This window comes from Myotis myotis, unplaced genomic scaffold (assembly GCF_014108235.1).
Source record: "Myotis myotis isolate mMyoMyo1 unplaced genomic scaffold, mMyoMyo1.p scaffold_m19_p_14, whole genome shotgun sequence".
NCBI classification, from domain to species: domain Eukaryota; kingdom Metazoa; phylum Chordata; class Mammalia; order Chiroptera; family Vespertilionidae; genus Myotis; species Myotis myotis.
The window spans coordinates 19,209,031-19,230,950 of NW_023416318.1; the positions used below are offsets into that span (position 1 = coordinate 19,209,031).

A 21,920-nucleotide genomic window follows, 5' to 3' on the forward strand; every position below is an offset into this window, starting at 1 on the left:
TATTAGTATGTACTGAATTCTTACTATATACCAAACACTATGCTAGATGCATTTTATGTCTTTAATAAGTATCTCTAATCCCAGCTACTATTTTGTAAAATTATCTCTTTTACAGATGAAAAGCTAGAAGTTCTGAAAGGATAAATAAGTATAAAGTACAAACTTATACTGTTAGTAAATATAATTCAAATCTAGGTCTAGCTGAGCCCAAAGCCTTATTTCTCCCCCTATTTAATGCTTCTCCAACTTTTCCTCTCAATTACCCTTAATAGTAAAGGACGAAGATGCATACCTGGGAAGTGTAACCAGAAGCAGCTCAATCAAGACATGGTATTTCTTTGAACTCATGTTTCACCTTTAAAATTCACATTACTTTTGCCTTTTTTTCTGAAATAATTGTGTGGAGATGTCATTATAAAAACACCTTAAAGTATATATTAGAGAAGAAAATTTATAATGCAGAAAGAAAGAAAATGACACACACCTCTAGGGATAAACACAGACATGTTTGAAAATCTACTTCTTAAACAATCTGATAATTAATCTATATTAACTTATCTACTGCCGGGAGCCGGTCCATCCTTGCTGTTTCAAGGGACCTGGCATATATGGCATATTGTTCTTAATATGTTTGCTCACCTTCTTGGCACTATGTGTTTTAACCAAGGTCTCCTCTCTGAGAAAGGTTGTTTCCCCAGGTAGGGATTTTCCCCTGAAGTTAGGGAGGGAATAAAACCTCTTAACTAAGTGCCAGGCGGGTAATTAATCACTTTAACTACGAACAATCATGCTTAAGCTACATAATCTTTACTCCCTGGAATGGAGATAAGAAACGCCCTAACCTTTGGAATAGAGATTGATAGGATTGGAGTCAACTGGTATAAATACAGATGTAACAAGACAACAGAAGACAGAACCTACACACAGAACTTAGAATACAGAACCAAGAGAGACAGAACCTAGGCACAGAACCTACACAGAACGTTCTCTAGAGACAGAAGAACATCGCTGGAGAGAACATGGCAAAAGATCCTGGACAGAAACTGGCCTCAGAACCTAGAGACAGAACCTAGCGAGAGAACATGGCAAAAGATCCTGGACTGAACCTGACTACAGAAATTGGCAAGAGAACCTGACTAGAACCTGGTGACTGAACCTGGCTGGAGAAACTGGAGAGCCTAGCAAGAGAACATGGACACAGAACCTGGCTGGAGATCCTAAGCAGAACTTCGCTGGAGATCCAGACCAGAACTTGGCTGGAGATCCTGGCTAGAGATCCTGGCTAGGCTGCTGATCAACTGAACACTGTCTCCGTGTCCTTCCTTCTTCGCCGACTCCATCCACACCTTTGGGGACCCCTGGACCTGCTGGGGTTGGACTCCGGCAATCTACCTCTCATTTCTATTCTATTTTTCAGCTATTGTTATACATCTATCATAGTACATATCACTTGATTCCTGTTATATGTCTGTATATCTCAAACCAGACTTCAGTATCTGAGTATGGACATTCGTGTGCATTCCCTGTAGTAATTAATTAGTACAGGTGCCGGGAGCCGGTCCATCCTTGCTGTTTCAAAGGACCTGGCATATATGGCATACTGTTCTTAATATGTTTGCTCACCTTCTTGGCACTATGTGTTTTAACCAAGGTCACCTCTCTGAGAAAGGTTGTTTCCCCAGGTAGGGATTTTCCCCTGAAGTTAGGGAGGGAATAAAACCTCTTAACTAGTGCCAGGTGGGTAATTAATCACTTTAACTATGAACAATCATGCTTAAGCTACATAATCTTTACTCCCTGGAATGGAGATAAGAAACGCCCTAACCTTTGTAATAGAGATTGATAGGATTGAATCAACTGCTATAAATACAGATGTAATAAGACAGCAAGAGTCAGAACTTAGAATACAGAACTCAGAACACAGAACGAAGAAGATAGAACTCAGAAGAAGTAACCTACAAAAACAGAAGAACTTCGCTGGAGAGAACATGGCAAAAGATCCTGCACTGAACCTGACTACAGAAATTGGCAAGAGAACCTGACTAGAACCTGGTGACTGAACCTGGCTGGAGAACCTGGACAGAACCTGGCTAGAGAATCTAGCAAGGGAACATGGCTATAGAACCTGGCTGGAGATCCGAACCAAAACTTCGCTGGAGATCCAGACCAGAACTTGGCTGGAGATCCTGGCTAGAGATCCTGGCTAGGCTGCTGATCAACTGAATGCTGTCTCTGTGTCATTACTTTCTCGCCGACTCCGTCCACACCTTTGGGGACCCCTGGACCTGCTGGGGTTGGACCCCGGCATACAGGTAGACTCTAAACACAGTGCCTAGGACAATAAATGTTTAATAAGCTAATAAATGGTAAAATGCACGGGCCTCAGAGTCTAAAAACTTCAGTTTGAGACCAGGCTAAGCTGTTTTCTGTGTGTTCTTGGGCTAGTCATATAACATCACTGAATCAAAGAAATTATAAAATGTCCACTTTAGAGAGGTTTCTAAAGGATTAAATGAGGTATTTATGTGAAAACATTTTGTATTCTTTAACAAGACTTATCAAACATTATTTAAGGTTTATAAAATTTATTGATCAGTTGATATAAGTTTAATTTCATTTTAAGAGACAGGTGAAGTAAGATCTTAAAGTTAATATATCACATCAGCCTAGCTAAATAAATTTAGAAAGAAAAGTAAACTAATAAATCCCAATAAAGTATACCATCTGTTTAATAATCTAAGTATCAGGGCACAAAATTATTTTCATAGTGGTATACATTTCATAACATATAAAATACTGTTTTATACATTCATCCACCCCCCTCAATATTCCAAATCTTTAATTTGCCAAAAATACATAAGCAGATGACTCTAATGTTCTCAAAGCCACCTCCTTTCTGCATCAAAATTCTAATTCAGTCGGTCCAAGTTGGGGCCCATCCAGGTATCTGCATTATTAAAAAAGGACATGGATGACTTTAAGTGAATGTTGACTTAAAACTCATATCAACAGTTATTTACCACTATTATCCATCATGTGGACCATGTAAATTTGTAGATTCACAGCAATTATATAGTGAATTTTTAATTCCTTAATTATATAATTCCATTAAATGGCTATAAATTACTACAACCCTAGAAAAATGAATTACTCTTTTTAAGATAAAATATTCAAAGAAGTCATTCACTGAACTATATGTTGGTCCACAAAGAAGCCACAATCTCTCTTACCTCTGCTCAAGAAAATCCAGTCACCTGCAACTGACAATCAGAGTACTTAATCTCTTATCTGAAATCTCTTATTTGGATTTTAGGAAGGCAATAAAGTACCTATGCCTATATTACAGTGTCTAGATTACAGCACACTCCCATCGAGGTCTAAGGCAACACCCCATAATCAAACATATTATTTCTGTAGCAAAATTAATAAACTTTCACTCTAAGTGGAATAAATACTACAAATAGCCTCACTTCTAGTCAGGACAGGTTTTGCCACCAAATGAATTTGAACCAAATTTCCAAAAAATAAACTTTGAAAGAATCTTTAGATGATAGAAGTTTTGGATTTTGAGGTTACAGAGAAAGGATTGTAAAAACTTTATCTTGTAGGTTTCAACTTACAAATCATTTTCATTGGAAAGCTTCCCCTAACACACCAAGATTGAATTAGGTACTCTTTATATGTACACATTTAACAGCCTATACCTCCTCTTATCTTAGTGGTTGCCTGTTTACCTCCCTACAGACTGTAGGATACCTGGAGTCAGGGGCCACATCTTTTTCACTATTACACTCTCAATCACTACCACGTATCTGCCACATAGTATTCACTTAATAAACAGTAAATGAATAAGCAATTATGGGAACTAAGACTTTAGTGAAATTCTATAATATTAGCATATTTGCTTGATCTGTAAGGTATGCTTAACATCCATGAAGATGCATCTCCACATAATGAACTGGGAAAAAGTCAGAAAATCCAATAAAAAGACTATCCAATAGCATAGTCATTATAATAGTACTAGAGGCCCGGTGCACAAAAATTTGTGCACTCGGGGGGGGGGGGGGGCGCGAAGGGGGGCCCCTCAGCCCGGCCTGTGCCCTCTCGCAGTCTGGGACCCCTCGGGAGATAACGACCTGCTGGCTTAGGCCTGCTCCCGGGTGGCAGAGGGCAGGCCCAATCCCTAGGTGCAGCCCCTGGTCAGGCTCAGAGCAGGGCCGATTGGGGAGTTGGGGCACCTTCCCCTGTCATACACAGAGCAGGGCAATCAGGAGGTTGTGATGCCACCCTCAGTCACGCTCAGGGTAGGGCCGATTGGGGGGTTGGGGCACCATCCCCTGTCACACTCAAGGCAGGGTCGATGGGGAGGTTGCAGCGCCACCCCCTGTCATGCACAGAGCAGGGCCAATCAGGGGGTTGGGGCATTTCCCCCTGTCACTCACAGAGCAGGGCCAATCAGGGGGTTGGGGCGCAGCCCCCTGTCACGCACAGAGCAGGGCCCATCAGGGGGTTGGGGCACCGCCCTCTATCACCCAAAGAGCAGGGCCGATCAGGGTGTTGGGGTGCCGCCACTCTCACACTCAGGGCAGGGCCGATGGGAGGTTATGGCTCTATCCCGTCACACACAGAGCAGGGCCCGTGGGGCGGACGGGTGGGGGGGGGGGGTTGGGGCGCCGCACCCTGTCACACACAGAGCCGCAGGGCGATCAGGGGGTTTGGGCGCTGCCCCCTGTCACGCTGATCCCGGTGCCGGGAGGCCTCGCGGCTCCGCTGATCCCGGTGCTGGGAGGCATATTACCCTTTTACTATATAGGGTAGAGGCCTGGTGCATTGGTGGGTGCCGGCTGGTTTGCCCTGAAGGGTGTCCTGGATCAGGGTGGGGGTCCCCACTGGGGTGCCTGGCCAGCCTGGGTGAGGGGATGATGGCTGTTTGCAGCTGGTCACACATCCTTCAGGGTGGGGGTCCCCACTCGGGTGCCTGGCCAGCCTGGGTGAGGGGATGATGGCTGTTTGCAGCTGGTCACACACCCTTCAGGGTGGGGCCCCCACTGGGGTGCCTGGCCAGTCTGGGTGAGGAGCTGAGGGCTGTTTTCAGGCTGGAAGTGACTGAATCTCCCAACCGCTCCTTTTTTTCTTTTTTTTTTTTTTTTATTCTGGGCCAGCTTTAGCTTTGAGGCTTGGCTCCAGCTCTTAGGCCTCCGCTGCTGAATGTAGGTTTCTGGCCTTTGCTTACAATGTTGCGATTCTGCTGGCTGAAGCCCGGCAGGTTTCTGGGGTTTTGTTTAGCTTCTATGTTTGTTATATAGTTGCTTTTAGCTCAGAGGCCTGCAGGGGCAGGCTGGGAACGTTGGAGTCCTCCGTCACTGAAGTAAGCAAGCCTCATGTTAGTTTCAAGCTGCCTGGCGCCGGCCGCCATCTGGGCTGACAGTTAATTTGCATATGCCCTGATTAGCCAATGGGAAGGGTAGCAGTTGTACGCCAATTACCATGTTTCTCTTTTATTAGATAGGATAAAAACAGTGCTTTGTTGCTGCAAAGTAAAACTCTTGCTTAAATTGGTAAATATGTTCTACCATGCAGTGAGCTTTCTTGTTGTTTTGTTAATGGTTTCTTTTGCTGTGCAAAAACTTTTTATTTTTATGTAATCCATTAGTTTATTTTCTCCTTAGTTTCCATCATCCTAGGAGCTGTACCAGTAAAGATATTGCTATGACATATGTCTGCTATTTTGCTGCCTATGGATTATTCTAAGATTTTTATGGTTTTCCATCTTACGTTTAAGTCCTTTATCCATTTTGAGTTTATTTTTGTGTATGGTGTAGTACAGTATGTTCTTAATGGAAGTTTGAACCTCCTCTCCACCCATTCAGTATCACTTTCACAGAAGAAATGTCAACAGGGAATGATCAGTGCTGGGAGCCGGTCCATCCTTGCTGTTTCAAGGGACCTGGCATATATGGCATACTGTTCTTAATATGTTTGCTCACCTTCTTGGCACTATATGTTTTAACCAAGGTCTCCTCTCTGAGAAAGGTTGTTTCCCCAGGTAGGGATTTTCCCCTGAAGTTAGGGAGGGAATAAAACCTCTTAACTAAGTGCCAGGTGGGTAATTAATCACTTTAACTACGAACAATCGTGCTTAAGCTACATAATCTTTACTCCCTGGAATGGAGATAAGAAACGCCCTAACCTTTGTAATAGAGATTGATAGGATTGAATCAACTGGTATAAATACAGATGTAATAAGACAGCAAGGGACAGAACTTAGAATACGGAACCAAGGAAGACAGAACCTACACACAGAACTTAGAACACAGAACTTAAAACACAGAACTAAGGAGACAGAACCTACACACAGAACTCAGAAGACAGAACCAAGAGAAGACAGAACCTACACAGAACTTAGAGACAGAAGAACTTCGCTGGAGAGAACATGGCAAAAGATCCTGGACTGAACCTGACTACAGAAATTGGCAAGAGAACCTGACTAGAACCTGGTGACTGAACCTGGCTGGATAACCTGGACAGAACCTGGCTGGAGAACCTAGCGAGGGAACATGGCTACTGAACCTGCCTGGAGAACCTAGCGAGGGAACATGGCTACAGAACCTGGCTGGGGCTCCGGACCAGAACCTCTCTGGAGATCCAGACCAGAACTTGGCTGGAGATCCTGGCTGGAGATCCTGGATGGGCTGCTGATCAGCTGAACGCTGTCTCCGTGTCGTTCCTTCTTCGCCGACTCCGTCCTCACCTATCGGGAACCCCTGGACCTGCCGGGGTTGGACCCCGGCAGATCAGCTTCAAGAAAGTTACTGAGTCATATTCTAGCAGGTAGAACATTATAATAGGTAGGCTATAACTACGGCTATACTAGGGCAAATGTCCTACCCTAAAATGGCTGGGCCATCTCTGATTGGTACTCAGATTATAAATTATTGTATTGGTTACATGCAGAAGGAATGCTTCTAATTTTTGAGATGTAGGTTGTGGTATTTTTGTATGTACTATTCACCCTTTGGACCTTTGGAAAAGTGGTGACTCGTGAGAGGCTTCCCCCTCCTCTGGCAACCATCAGGTTGTTCTCTGTATCAGTCTGTTTTGGGTTATTTGGTCATTTGTTTTGGTACTATTTTATATTCAATATATAAGTAAAATCATATGGTATTTGTCTTTCTGACTTATTTCACTTAGCAAAATACCTTCTAGGTCCATCCATACTGTCACAAATGGCAAGATTTCTTTTTTTTTTTTAATAGATGAAAAATACTCCATTGTAGATATATATCACATCTTCTTTATCTACTCATTTCTCAAAGGTTGCTTCCATATCTTGACTATTGTAAATAATATTGCAATCAACATAGGAGTGCATATATTTTTTAAAATACTGTTTTTGTTTTCTTCGGGTAAATACCCAGAAGTGAAATTACCGGATCATATGGTAGTTCTATTTTTAGTTTTTGAGAACCCTCCATACTGTTTTTCATAGTAGCTGCATCAATTTACATTCCCACCAACAGTGCACAAGGATTCTCTTTTTTCTACATCTGCACCATACTTGTTAGTTGTTTTTGTTTTTTTTTAATAATAGCCATTCTGCCAGGTGTGAGGTGATATCTCAGTGTGGTTTTGATTTTTATTTCCCTGATGATCAGTGATGTTGAGCATCTTTTCCTGTACCTTTTGGCCACCTGGATGTCTTCTTTGGAAAATGTCTATTCAGGTTCTCTGCCCATTTTTTAATCAGACTATTTATTTTTTTGATATAGATTTGTATGAGGTTTTAAATATATATATATATATATATGATATTAACTCAAAATATATATTTTATACAGGTATCATTTGCAAATATCTTCTCCCATTCAGTAGGCTTCCTTTTCATGTTGTTCATGGTTTCTTCACTGTGCAAAATATTTTTAGTTTGGTGTAAAGCTACACCAGTTTAAATGGAAGAAAGCATAAGCTATAATCTTAAAAAAGATATCCACTCTTTAACCAGCCATCAGAGTGAGATTCCTTGGCCAAGAGGACACAGGAAAAAAAATGATAATTTAAGAAGAAAAGAGGCATTTATATCGATATTTTTTTCTTTGAAAGAAAAAGTTGAGGTAACTTATCAGAACACAACTTTCTGAGATTAAGATACTGACTTGAGTTCAGAGGAATACTCAAACTTAAATTTAATAAGGCCATGTGATTTTTATATTATTTACATTGTATTGCTTAGGCTATTATATTATCTCTATTCCTGGTATAATCTTGCCAGGTAAATTTGGTTGGATAAGCAATCTTGTTCAACATAATCCAATAAAAGAAAAAAAAGAGAGGAGGATTTATAGTATTACCTTGGAATTAACATAATTAATATCCTATCCTATCCACTTAAAAGGCTTCTGGAGGTAAGATCAAATGAATAGCAATAAACACACTGAGAGCCAAACTGCCCATTTTACTGTTCACATGTAGAAACAGTGGAAAAGACTGAATAGCTGGCCCCCAAAAAACACATTTTGAAACCCCAGTGATCTCCTCTAAGGAGGACACAGCATCTCAAGTTAATCATAAGACTATTTTTAGATTTTTTAAAAATATATTTCTTTATTGATTTCAGAGAGGAAGGGAGAAGGAGAGAGATAGAAACATCAATGATGAGAGAGAATCATTGATTGGCTGCCTCCTGCACACCCCACACTGAGGATGAAGCCCACAACCCAGACATGTGCCCTTGGCTGGAATCGAACCCAGGACCCTTCAGTCTGCAGGAAGACTATTTTTAAATCTATTGGGTTAACAGTTAAAAAAAATAGAGATCTACTGATCTTCAGTAAGGAGCTCATGTTTTTTTGTTTTGTTTTGTTTTGTTTTTGGTTGGTTCCAATTTTTTATTTATTTTCTTCCTCTCAATTATTTCATCAAGAATGTTTACTACTCTAAATTCCCCATTGCCCTTACCTGATCTTTCTTTCCTCTGCTTAGAATGCCTTTTTTGCATAACTCCAAAGCTCTTCAGCCACTTCTTCCAGAAAGTCTTTCTTGACTTTGCCTTCCTTTGCAGCCCTAAGGATATTTTTTTTCTTGCATTTCTTTCTTTTCATATATTACACCCTCACTAGTTTATATACTTCAGCACAGGCTACTTCCATCAAATATAAGTCTCCCATGGTTTTTAAATGATGTGCTATTATTTTATACTAGAAGCCAGGTGCACGAAATTCATGCGGGTGGGGGGGGGGGGTGGGGGGGGTGTCCCTCAGCCCAGCCTGCACTGTCTCCAATCTGGGACCCCTCTCACAATTCAGGACTGCTGGCTCCCAACCACTCGCCTGCCTGCCTGCCTGATAGCCCCTAACCACTTCTGCCTGCCAGCCTGATCACCCCCTAACCCAGGAGTGGGCAAACTTTTTGACTCGAGGGCCACAATGGGTTCTTAAACTGGACCAGAGGGCCGGAACAAAAGCATGGATGGAGTGTTTGTGTGAACTAATATAAATTCAAAGTAAACATCATTACATAAAAGGGTACAGTCTTTTTTTTTTTTTTTAGTTTTATTCATTTCAAACGGGCCGCATCCGGCCCGCGGGCCGTAGTTTGCCTACGGCAGCCCTAATCACTCCCCTGCCAGTCTGATCGACACCTTCTGTTCCCCTGCCGGCCCGATCGCCCCCAACGGCCCTCCCCTGCTGGCCCGGTCATCCCTAACTGCCCTCCCCTGCCGGCCTGGTCGCCCCCAATGGGCAGTCGGACATCCCTCTCACAATCCAGGACTGCTGGCTCCCAACCACTTGCCTGACTGCCTGCCTGCCTGATTGCCCCCAACTGCCCTCCCCTGAAGGCCTGGTTACTCCTAACTGCCCTCCCCTGCCAGCCTGGTCGCCCCTAACTGACCTCCCCTGCAGGCCTGGTTGCCCCCAACTGCCCTCCCCTGCTGGCCTGGTCACCCCTAACTGCCCTCCCCTGCCAGCCTGGTTGCCCCTAACTGCCCTCTCCTGCAGGCCATTTTGTGGCAGCCACCTTTGACCACACGGGGACGGCCATCTTGTGTGTTGGAGTGATGGTCAATTTGCATACTGGCAATGACTAATTGGCATATCTGGGCTAATTAGCATATTCCTCTCTTATTATATAGGATAGTGCTAAGAAAGAACAAAATACTACCAGTTATAATTGTGAAACACCCAAAATGTAAGATGATCCTAATTTCAGAGAAGTCAAAATATGGGAAGGGGGAGAATATTTATATAGGAATCAAAATTCTGCAAGTCTTAACTGACTCTGTATCTTCAACAGTAACAAAATGTCTAGGCATATAGAAAATGCACATTAAATGTTTGCAGAATGAATGAATTCAACTTAGATTTATACTTTTCATCAGTATGCATTTTTATTTACTCAAAAACCAAAAAAAAATCTAAGAATAAAAATTTTTAGATTTTTAAAACTAAGACCTATGGATATAATTTACAAATACACTAGTTCTGATTTTAATTGAATAACTACAGCACCAGGAAGAAAAACTTTTTTGTTGTTTTCTAAATATAACTGTTATGATTTCACATTAAAATACAGCCTGGGGTCCTGGCCAGGTAGCTCAGTTGGTTAGAGTGATGACCCAATACACCAAGTTTGTGGGTTTGGTGTCCAGTCAGGGCACATACAAGAATCAACCAATGAATGCATAAGTAAGTAGAACAATAAATTGATGTTTCTCTCTTTAAAAATCAATGAAAAAATAAAATACATGATGGGGCAAAAGTAGGTTTACAGTGTTTGTATAAAAAAATTACAATTATTAAAAAATATAAGAATAAATTGTGTTTTGCGTGCTCAACTGTAAACCTACTTTTGCCCCCACCTTGTAAAACCCACAATGTCAATTACCTGGGTGAACAAGCATTGTTATATTATAGTAGGTAAAAAAAAGAAACCTGTTATTTTAGAGTATCCATTCTTGATGATCTGCACTAATAATAGGGATATGGATGGTAAATAATTCAAAATAAAGGATAGTTTAAAACTCATTTATATTTGTTTTTGAAGTACATTCACATAGTCATACTGTGAACAGCCAAACACAAACATAGACTGTCAGGCCCAGAGGTAGATATTAACAAATTATCAGCACTTGTTTAATTTCAGAAAACAAACTGGCTCTTATTCTTGGATTAAATTTTCATGGAGAAGCTATCCTATCAAAAGCTGAAAACTTTAGAAAGATTAAAATATTTTTAAGTTTAAATTTAATCTAAGTGAGATGTTTGTAAGTTGTTATTCATTTAAGATAATGATCAAGTCTAGATATCAATGAGAGGCATAAGTGGTATAAAGGAGTGGAAAACTAAAATCCTACAACAATAGATTTGGAAATCTAGCTTCCTTTCCTTTAAAATGATAAAAGTAGCTACCCATTACTGAACTAGATGCTTTACATACATTATTTCTAATCTTTAATAACCTATGGAGTAGATATTTATACCATAATTTTCATACCTGAGTGCACTGAGGCTATAAAAGATTAAATAACTTGTCTAAAGTTACAAAGCTAGCAGTAATAAAATCATTTATGTATAAGTAGCTTTCTGGTCCAAAGAAGAAAGCTCAGAAAAAAATGGGAAATCTTCTCTGTAACAAGAAACAAAAGAACCAAAAAGAGGAAGACAGCATTATCTCAATTTACACAAAGAGGTTGGAAGGTTGCTTTGAGAAAAAATACTCAGAATTCTAGGAACTGATAAATTCTGGGATTCCATTTTGTAATGTCTAGCAGCAGTCAAGTAATTAATCCCAATAGCTTTTAGCCTGAAAATGCACAATAATTAAAGACTACCTTTACTAATCTAATACATATATCCCTCACAGGTTTCTCACTAAATAAGACATAGTAAAAATTATCTATGATTCCATAATTTCAAATTATTTTCATCTTTGTCACTAAGGGAAGTAGTTATTGCACAGGAGTTAAGAGTGAAGACCATGAAGAAGGACAAAATGGATAAGATTCTGACTTCTTAGCTATATAACCTTGAGCAAGTTACTTAACCTAAGTAACTTTCTTTACCTATCGATAAAATAAGGATATTGATATCTGGTTCACAATTATTGTAATGAATAAATGAGATAATGTGTATAAAATATTCCACATAATATCTGGTATACAGTAAGTGCCCAATAAATTTGTTAGGGTAATATGCTTTCATAACCTCTATGTTTTATTGGGATATTTTATGTTAAGCAAAAACTTAAAATGTTTTTTATTGATTGTACAAGGAAAAGAAAGGTATTAAAATTTCCGTTCAAAGTGTCAGAACACTTTTCAGTGTCTGGACAATTTACCAAAAACCTTTAACAAAACCCAGATTTTACAAGAAAAGACAAACTTTAGTCTTTGAAATTCACTAGTTCTTCTGTACATAATGTGGAAGCACATTAAAATGTAAGACAGAGCACAACATTTGTAATATATTATTGTTACAGTAACAGAACTATTCCTCCAGACTAGAGTCAATTTCATCATTCACCACTGAGGGGAGCTGCAACCTAAAAAAAGGTTTATATAGACTCCCAAGATTATTTTTAAACTTTCTCACACCTCATAATATTTGTTTAATAAAATTTTAATATATTTTAAATTAATTTGATAAGCATGCCTGAATTCTCTTTTGGAGACTTACAAGGAATAAGAAGGCTCATTATATCCATGGAATAAAATGGGAGATCCCTATCTGTATCTTCTCTGTTTTTGCTCCATAGCACTTGCTAACATACTATATATTTGTCATGTAACATACACTATATATTTGTTATCTAATATAGTACATATTTCTCAGACAATAATTTTTATTCTCTCTTTCTTTCACTCTTCCCCCTCCCCCCCCTTTCTCTCTCTCATACACACAAACACACACACACACAGGAATGTAAGCCCCATGAAGATTTTTTTCATGGTTTATACACCACTCTACAGTATTTCTAGCATAAAACAGTGCCAAGCACAAAATACATGCACAGTGAATTAATTGCTACTTAATGAATAAATGAATATTGCTTCATTTATTTGAAAGGTTAAAAACACATTAGATAATGTCAAATATAATAGTCCCTCTCGTCCAAAGTTCACTTTCAAGGTTTCAGTTACTTATGGTCAACTGCGGTCCAAAAATATTAAATGGAAAATTCCAGAAATAAACTATTCATAACTTTTAAATTGTATGCCCTTCTGAGTAGCATGATAAAATCTCGGGCTGTCCCACTCTATCCAGCCAGGGAGTTAATCATCCCTTTGTCCAGAGTATAAGCTATCTGCCCATTAGTCATTTAGCAGTCTTCTAGGTCAGTGGTCGGCAAACTGCGGCTCGCGAGCCACATGCGGCTCTTTGGCCCCTTGAATGTGGCCACGAAATTTCAATTGCACTGTACGTGCGAGCCCGCACGTGGTATTTTGTGGAAGAGCCACACTCAAGGGGCCGTAGTTTGCCGACCACTGTTCTAGGTTTACCGGATTGTAGAGATATTGCAACATTGTGTTCAAGTAACCCTTTTGCTTATTCATAATGGCCCCAAAGCATAAAACTAGTAATACTGGCAGATATAACAAACAAAAACTGTAAGTGCTTCCTTTAAGTGAAAAGGGGAAAGTTCTTAACTATTTAAAAAAACACACACAAAAAACATAAAAAATGTATGCTAAGATTGAAAAAATGAATCTTCTATCCATGAAACTGCCTAATTCATATTAAACTTTATCTTGGGTATGTATGTATGTACAGGGTTCCATATTATCTGTAGTTTCAGGCATCCACTGGGGGTCTTGGAATATATCCCCTGTAAGTAAGGGGGGACTACTGTAAAGCAAACTGCTACTACCTGAAAAAAATGAAATGTTTACATATACTGAATTTTGGTTTAAAAGAAAATATCTAAGAGCCATTTTTTAATCCTATAGATGAATACACAGACAGATCTCATGAGAATGACCTGTTTAATATACATTTATAGTAGAATCCTTCTTAAATGATCTGAATGGCACAGAGAGTTGATTAATTAAATGAAGTAGACGCCTATTAACCATGTTGACACATGTGGGGTTAAAACCAGGATGTTTTATTGACAGCATGGGAAGTATAAGGTAATCTATGTAAATTAAGTAGAGGTTGATAAGAAGAACTTCTATGTAATGGCAAATGGGATCCTTCACATACTATCTCGCTGCCACTAGAGTCTACTTTTTAAATTTTTCTTCTATACAGTTGATGGATTTTTAGGTAATCTCTCTCTCACCCTCTCTTTACTTTTATTAGCATTTATCTTATGCAGAATTTACTCCCAGGCCTTATGTTTTCGTTTCTTCAAGGATTTTTTTTTTCTTCTTCTGTGCAATCTCTTTTCTGGTTTAGGAAAAATCTGCTCTTTTTCAGCAGGATCATCTCAATATGGCAGGGAGAGCTCATGTATGGATTAATCCACTGATGAGCTCTGTAAATTCTGCATCACATCTTCAGACCATTGTTCACCTGGGTGTGCTCAATGACCAAATAATCTAAACCCTTAAGTTCAGCATTACTGTTTGCATTTTTAACCACGTGCAGCAAAAATTCAGCACTCTTTTTGGGCCACTGACCCTGCAACTCCAGCCTCACTGTTTGGCCTGGATGCATCTCCCAACTCCACTACTCTAGTAACAGAATGGCACACATTGCTTCTGTAAAGTGACATCCTTCAGATAATGGTTGGCTGTTAATATATTCATAACCTTGATGACCTGGGCAGTTTCATGAGTGTTCTTAAAGTGAACACAAAGATTTGAAATTCTTGATTTGCATGATTTTGTGGGGTTTTCTGGGTCAAGAGAATAGCAAACCATTTTCAGGTGACTTCAGGATGCTTACAGGACGAGCTATAATTCCTCCCTTAAAAATAATAATCTGGGGAGAAACCAAGATGGAGGCATAGGTAAACACCGGAAATTGCTGCCTCCCACAACAACTTCAAAAATACAACGAAAAGACAAAACGGACATCATCCAGAACTACAGGAAGGCTGGCGGAGTGGAAATTCTACAACTAGAAGGAAAGAGAAAAGCACACTGAGGGTCAGGAGCTGCGGAAGTAAAGTGCAAAGGTACAGAGGCTCGAGCGCGTGCGGAAAGGGGCTGGCACCTGAGGACACGGCTGTCTTTTTGAATCGGGAGGGAGTCACAAGCTCCTGACTGCTCTGAACTCCGGTTCCAGGAAGTCTCTGGGGAGCCGGACAAGTGCGGGGAGAGACTGGACGGTCTGGCAGCGGGCAGAACTCAGAACTTGAGGGCAGCTTTCCCTGAGAGGAGCTTGCAGCAATTACCGGGACACTGAGACGCTGGGCCCGTTAAGGCAGGGCTGAGGATCTGCCATAGTTGCTTGCTCCGCCTGTTGATTCCGAGGCCCCGCCCCACCCAGGCTTCGGCAGAGGCTTTTGCATATGAATGCCCTGGCCTTTTGCAACCTGAAAATTACCTAACAAATTGCAGCTGGGCCAGACAGACCCAGAACTTCGAAGAGAAGGCCCAAGGCCACACAGCAGCTTGCACTGCTTCACAGCTAGGCCTCATCTGGGCACCTCCAAACTCCAAAAAAGGAAGGGGAATCTGCAGATCTCTCCATAGCTCCTGCTGGGTAACCTCAGGCAGAGGCTAAATTAGCACCTCCTTAGAGATCCAAGAGCCAGTGTACCCAGTGGTCAGAGTGGGACCATCCAGATTACAACTCCTCAGATCCATAAGGGACACACTCAGGGGGCAGACTCAGTGAGCACCAAAGCCCCACTGAAGCAAGTCTTGCCCCTAAGGGTGTCTCCAGCACAGAAGTTCTCCCACCATAGACACAGCTGATTCTCACAGCCAATTGGCCTGGAGGTCAATTCCTCCCAGTGATACCTACAACAATCAAGGCTTAACTACAACAACACTGTGCACAAAGCCCACAAAGGGGTGCACCAAGAGTGTCCACCTCAGGTAATTGGGGAGGCTGAGCCATTGGGCCCTAAAGGACACCTAGCACAGAAAGCCACTCTACCAACACAAGGAAGCATAAAAAATGTGGAGACAAAGAAACAGGTCACAAATGACAGAAATGGAGGAAAGCAAATGTTTGGATATAGAGTTCAAAACCACGTTTATACGGTTTTTCAAGAATTTTATGGAAACCGCCAATAAATTTAGTGAGACCCTGGAGGATATGAAAAAAGACCAACTAGAAATTAAGCCTACACTGATTGAAATAACGAATAATATACAGAGATCCAACAGCAGACAAGAGGATCCCAAGAATCAAGTCAAAGATTTGAAATACAAAGAAACAAAAAATATCCAACTGAAAAAGCAAAAAGAAAAAAGAATCCAAAAATATGAAGATAGTGTAAGGAGCCTCTGAGACAACTTCAAGCGTACCAACATCCGAATTATAGCGGTGCCAGAAGAAGAGAGAGGGCAAGATATTGAAAACCTATTTGAAGAAATAATGACAGAAAACTTCCCCTACCTGGTGAAAGAAATAGACTTACAAGTCCAGGAAGCACAGAGAACCCCAAACAAAAGAATCCAAAGAGGACCACACCAAGACACATCATAATTAAAATGCCAAGAGCAAAAGACAAAGAGAGAATCTTAAAAGCAGCAAGAGAAAGACAGTCAGTTACCTACAAGGGAGTACCCATACGACTGTCAGCTGATTTCTCAACAGAAACTATGCAGGCCAGAAGAGAATGGCAAGAAATATTCAAAGTGATGAATAGCAAGAACCTACAACCAAGATTACTTTATCCAGCAAAGCTATCATTCAGAATAGAAGGTCAGATAAAGAGCTTCACAGATAAGAAAAAGCTAAAGGAGTTCATCACCACCAAACCAGCATTATATGAAATGCTGAAAGGTATTCTTTAAGAAGAGGAAGAAGAAAAAGGAACTCTTACCATTTGCCACAGCATGGATGGAACTGGAGAGCATTATGCTAAGTGAAATAAACCAGTCAGAGAAGGATAAATACCACATGATCTCACTCATTTGTGAAATATAATGAACAACATAAACTGATGAACAAGGACTGATCCAGAGACAGAGAGGCATTGATTGGACTGTCGGGCCTTGGAGGGAAGGCAGGGGAGGGTGGGGGTAAGGGGGAAAGATCAACCAAAGGACTTATATGCAAGCATATAGGCCTAACCAATGGACACGGACAACAGGGGGCGGTGAGGGCATGAGCGGGGGGGGGGGGGGGGGGGGGATAAGGACACATGTGTAATATCTTAATCAATAAAAAATATATTTAAAAATGTAAAAAAAAATTAATAATCTTTACAGGATTTCTAACAGTTAACTATAATCATTCACTCTTTCAACAAATATCTACTGAGTACCTATTACACAAAAGGCATTATGTAAAAAAAAAATTTTTGTGGTATACACAGACATATATAGAACAGAACTTTTCCCCTGTTAAATTTACTTATCCAAGCAGAGGTCCTGTTTAGCATCTCAGAAATTTGACCTCAATTTTCCAGAGCACATAAAAAGATTTAATTCCCAGATAGGAAAGAAGAAAATTATTCTCAAAATTCATTTATTCCTCTCACTATATAGGAGTTGGTCCAGGCAGAAAGAAATTAAGTTCCTGCCCAATCCTGGTCTATTTTCCGGGAAAGAATGCACTACCTTTCTTTTTGTTTTATTTTAGGTTTAATTATACTACCTCATCCTTTGAGATTAGATAGATCACAATTTGGGATAGTTATTCTAATTTAAAGTATGTAACTTATTATATTCTCTTTTAAGTTATATATTTTAAATGATTTGGTTATAACGTACATTCATGCTTTTTCCCGTGTATTAAGAACACAGCAGCCCTGACCGGTTTGGCTCAGCGGATAGAGCGTCGGCCTGCGGACTCAAAGGTCCCAGGTTCGATTCCAGTCGAGGGCATGTACCTTGGTTGCGGGCGCGTCCCCAGTGGGGAGTGTGCGGGAGGCAGCTGATCGATGTTTCTAACTCTCTATCCCTCTCTCTTCCTCTCTGTGAAAAATATATATATATATATATAACACAGCAATTTCACAATACCTCCAAAATCTGGTAACTATATATAATATAAGCAAATATGATAATAGATGTATTTAATATTTACCTTTCTCTCTAACAACTCTTTTAAAAAATAAACATGGTGCTAGCAAAATAGACAAATCCCTTGTCTCTAAAAAAAAACTTGCTATAAAAATAGCTATAAGCCAGTAATAATAAAATCATAAAAAATTCATCTAATAAATGTTATTTTATTGCATTTGGGTTCCTAGCAAGCATTATTAATTATTGTCATCATTATTGACAGCTGAAAAACTGCCTCCCTCCCACATTCTGATTAATTTTAATTTTCTTCAAATTAGATCTTCAATACCTAGATTTCTCTCTAAGTTTTGCTACCTCTTAAAAGATGGGTATACTTTTTTCATACTCATAGCTGAGAAATCAGATTTCTGCTAGAATGACTAGTATCTTCCTCAATATGAAAAGCAAGTTTATACCACAATTCAATTTTCCATTTTTAAAATAAATTAACCTACAGTTGACATACAATATTATGTTGAATACAAGAAATGTTATTCAACATTTACATACCTTTCAAAGTGATGACTGATATAAATCTTGTAACCATCTGTCATCTGTCATCGCACTGACTTATTTTATAACTAGAAGGGTATATCTCTTATACCCTTCACCTTTTTTTCACCCACACAAGTTAATTTTCTTTTCTTTTTTTTAATTTGGCATAGAAAGTAGCTATTATAGAAACAAGAAGTAGGAGGGAATAAAACTGTTGTGCTAAGAAGTTCAGAATAAGAAACTCACAACAATACTCATATTCCATTCCAGATTTAAAAGTATACAGAAAATACATATAGAGATACGGATTTTTAAAGAAAGATATAAATTAGGGAGATATTAATTTATTCCAAAATGGTATACTAGGTAATTATTTTAAATATTTAATTCTTCATGAACTTGAAAACCAAAAATTTGATCTACAAAAAGGTAATTTTCAAAAATTTAATAAAATATTTCTATCAACTAAAACAAAATCAGAAACCTAGGAAAAGCCCTCTGAGATCAGTAAACAAAAAAACTTTACTTTTAGATGAAGAAACTAAGTCCTAGAATATAACCTACTGAAGGTCACCAGCTTTGAAGATACAAAAATCAGGATTTATAGTCAATTCTAACCCAACCAAAAGTTCATGTTTTCTCTATACTATGATATGGGAGAAAGAAAAATTTATTATTTTCAAATAAGAGTATGAGGCAGAGAGTCAAGAGACATTATACTATTAAAAAGCATAATGATGGTTGAGAATCTCCACAAGTCCAGTGTTTTACCCACTACATAACTCAGAGTTAAGGTTTTTAGAATCATTGGATGGCATAGTAAAATTTAACTCTAGTAATAGTTTAAAAAAAATGTTGGTTTTATAAACAATATGAATAATAGTTCAAAGTCATCTATATTATGTTTCTTGAATTTTTGTAAGTCTAATTCATTAATAAACATTTTTACAGAAGGAATACTAACATATTTTATTTTCCGTTTTCCCGCTAACGTCATTTCCTTACCTCACAGTCACATTTCTAGCAACTTCAACTATTTGAGTAAGAAATATACAAATGAACAAAATGAGCTTTAATAAATATCATTAAAAGGATATCAAATATACTTTCTGACTTGAGAAACACATAACTCCAAAGGAAAAGGATAACTCAAAATATACCCTTTTATCTCATGATCCACTCAACATCTCTTTCATTTAAAATTTTAATATTTCTCTATTGACATTTAAAACACCTTTATAAAATATATAACACAGAATACCATATAGCTTTTTCTTTTTTTTTTACTTCCACCTTTCAGTAGGTTAGTTAGTTCATAACCTATTCTTCAAAAATTTAGAACTGGTATGCTTCCCTATCCTAAGAGTAATTGGGTTGTAAAAACACCTTTCTAAACAAATATAAAGTTACCATTTTTTTACACATTTTACCATTAATTACAACCCAAACTTAATTCTTTCATACATCAACTTAACAAACAGACTTTATATTCGATGTATAACACAACCATGCACATTGAAAACTGAAAGAACATACATTGGGGAGAAGTTCCTGATGTGAGAATGAAAGCTAGCTTTTGAAGCTGTAACTAATTTCAAGAAATCTAAGTCTGTTTGTTTTTAAAACTTCAGTGGCTATTCAAAGTATAATGTTCAAATCTATCACTACAGAAAAGCCAGAGTGTTGTTAACATGTGTGAACCTTCAACATGATATCGGCTTGATATCCAGCCATCAGAACTCCACCTGCTATGCTTGGACCTGACCTTCCTCCCAAACTTCCCAGATCGTTCAGACTAAAAATGGCCCAGTTACTGCTGGAAAAAGTGTAAGAATCCTTTTATCACTGAGATATACAAGAAGGTCACGCAATATGCTAACTTGGGAAGGAAATATATGCTGCAAAGCATGTTAAAATCTGTTATAAATATATTACAGAACTTTAATGCTGGTCATGATAACAATGACGATAATTATAAAAACTAATATTCATTAAAATTAAGTATTTAATCCTCACAACAACCATTATGGCTGCGAAGTTAAGAAACTAACCAAGATCACAGAGCTTGTAAGTGAAAGAGCTAGAGCTTGAAATATCTGACTCCAGAACCCACACTCTTTTTAATTTACTATATTTCCATTGCCTATCTTCCCTAATCCCTATTCAAATATATTACTAAACACCTACCTGCCAGTCACTTAAATTCCACAATATGTAAATTAAAGATTATTAAAGCACCAATCTAGAATCCCTCAACCCAAACAAAAAGTAAAGCATGTGCTTTATTTTAAAAAGATTTCAAAGGTCACTCATGATTTCATTCAACAAATGTTTAAATGAAAATTTGCTGTGAGAAGCACCATGCTAGATGCTGAACAGACAAAAAGTTGAAGAAGATATAGTCTTTCCCTCAAGCCCCCAAAATACATATATAATTCAGTACTGAAGAGCATTTTTACTTTTTTTTTTAAAATATATTTTATTGATTTTTTACAGAGAGAAAGGGAGAGAGAGAGTCAGAAACATCGATGAGAGAGAAACATTGATCAGCTGCCTCCTGCACACCCCCCACTGGGGATGTGCCCGCAACCCAGGTACAAGCCCTTGACCGGAATCGAACCTGGGACCTTTCAGTCCGCAGGCCGACGCACTATCCACTGAGCCAAACCGGTTTTGGCACATTTTTACTTTTAAATCACTATTTAATTTTATAAGGCAACATTACTCCTATTACCAAAATGCTAGTGTACCTTAGTAATGTATATAGTAAAAATGTTAAAGAAGACAGACTTTGCCATTAGCTTACATTTTCGATGACAAATGTCCACTCTTTATCTTCAAATTCCTCTGCATGAGGATCCTGTAATAAAAGCAAAATTATAAAGTTGATATACATTTCTTTTTTTTTAATTGATTTTAGAAAGGGAGGAAGGGAGAGAGAGAGAGAAAAACATCAATGTAAGAGAGAGACATCAATCAGTTGCCTCCATACATGCCCCAATCGGGAACTGAACCCATGACCTTCTAATGCATGGAACAATGCTACAACCAAAAGAGCCACATTTTTTTAATGTAATCAATCAAGCAATAAAATGCAGGCTGCCTTGTTTTCAGCTTTATTAACGTTTTCAGCAGAACGGCTTACTCTATTTCCCTAAATTTAAAGCATTATTTTATATTGAGAAATACTCTATTTCACTTATATTGATGCATATCATCTTCCAGCATTACATAGATGACAAGATAAAAAGAAACCCGATCAAAGACAGTAGCGAGTAAACTATTAAGAAGCACTTTA

At 38.8% G+C, this 21,920-nt stretch overlaps 1 protein-coding gene across 9 annotated transcripts in view; it reads right to left on the reverse strand.

Annotated features, from left to right (window-relative positions):
- The window catches only part of EHBP1 (EH domain binding protein 1), a 324,049-nt gene that overhangs the window by 254,216 nt on the left and 47,913 nt on the right, over positions 1-21,920 (reverse strand). For all 9 annotated transcript variants that reach the window (XM_036334392.1, XM_036334393.1, XM_036334397.1 and 6 more), the window contains one exon: positions 21,429-21,482. In XM_036334392.1, coding sequence (XP_036190285.1) covers positions 21,429-21,482 — 54 coding nt within the window. The remainder of the gene's footprint in view (positions 1-21,428; positions 21,483-21,920) is intronic.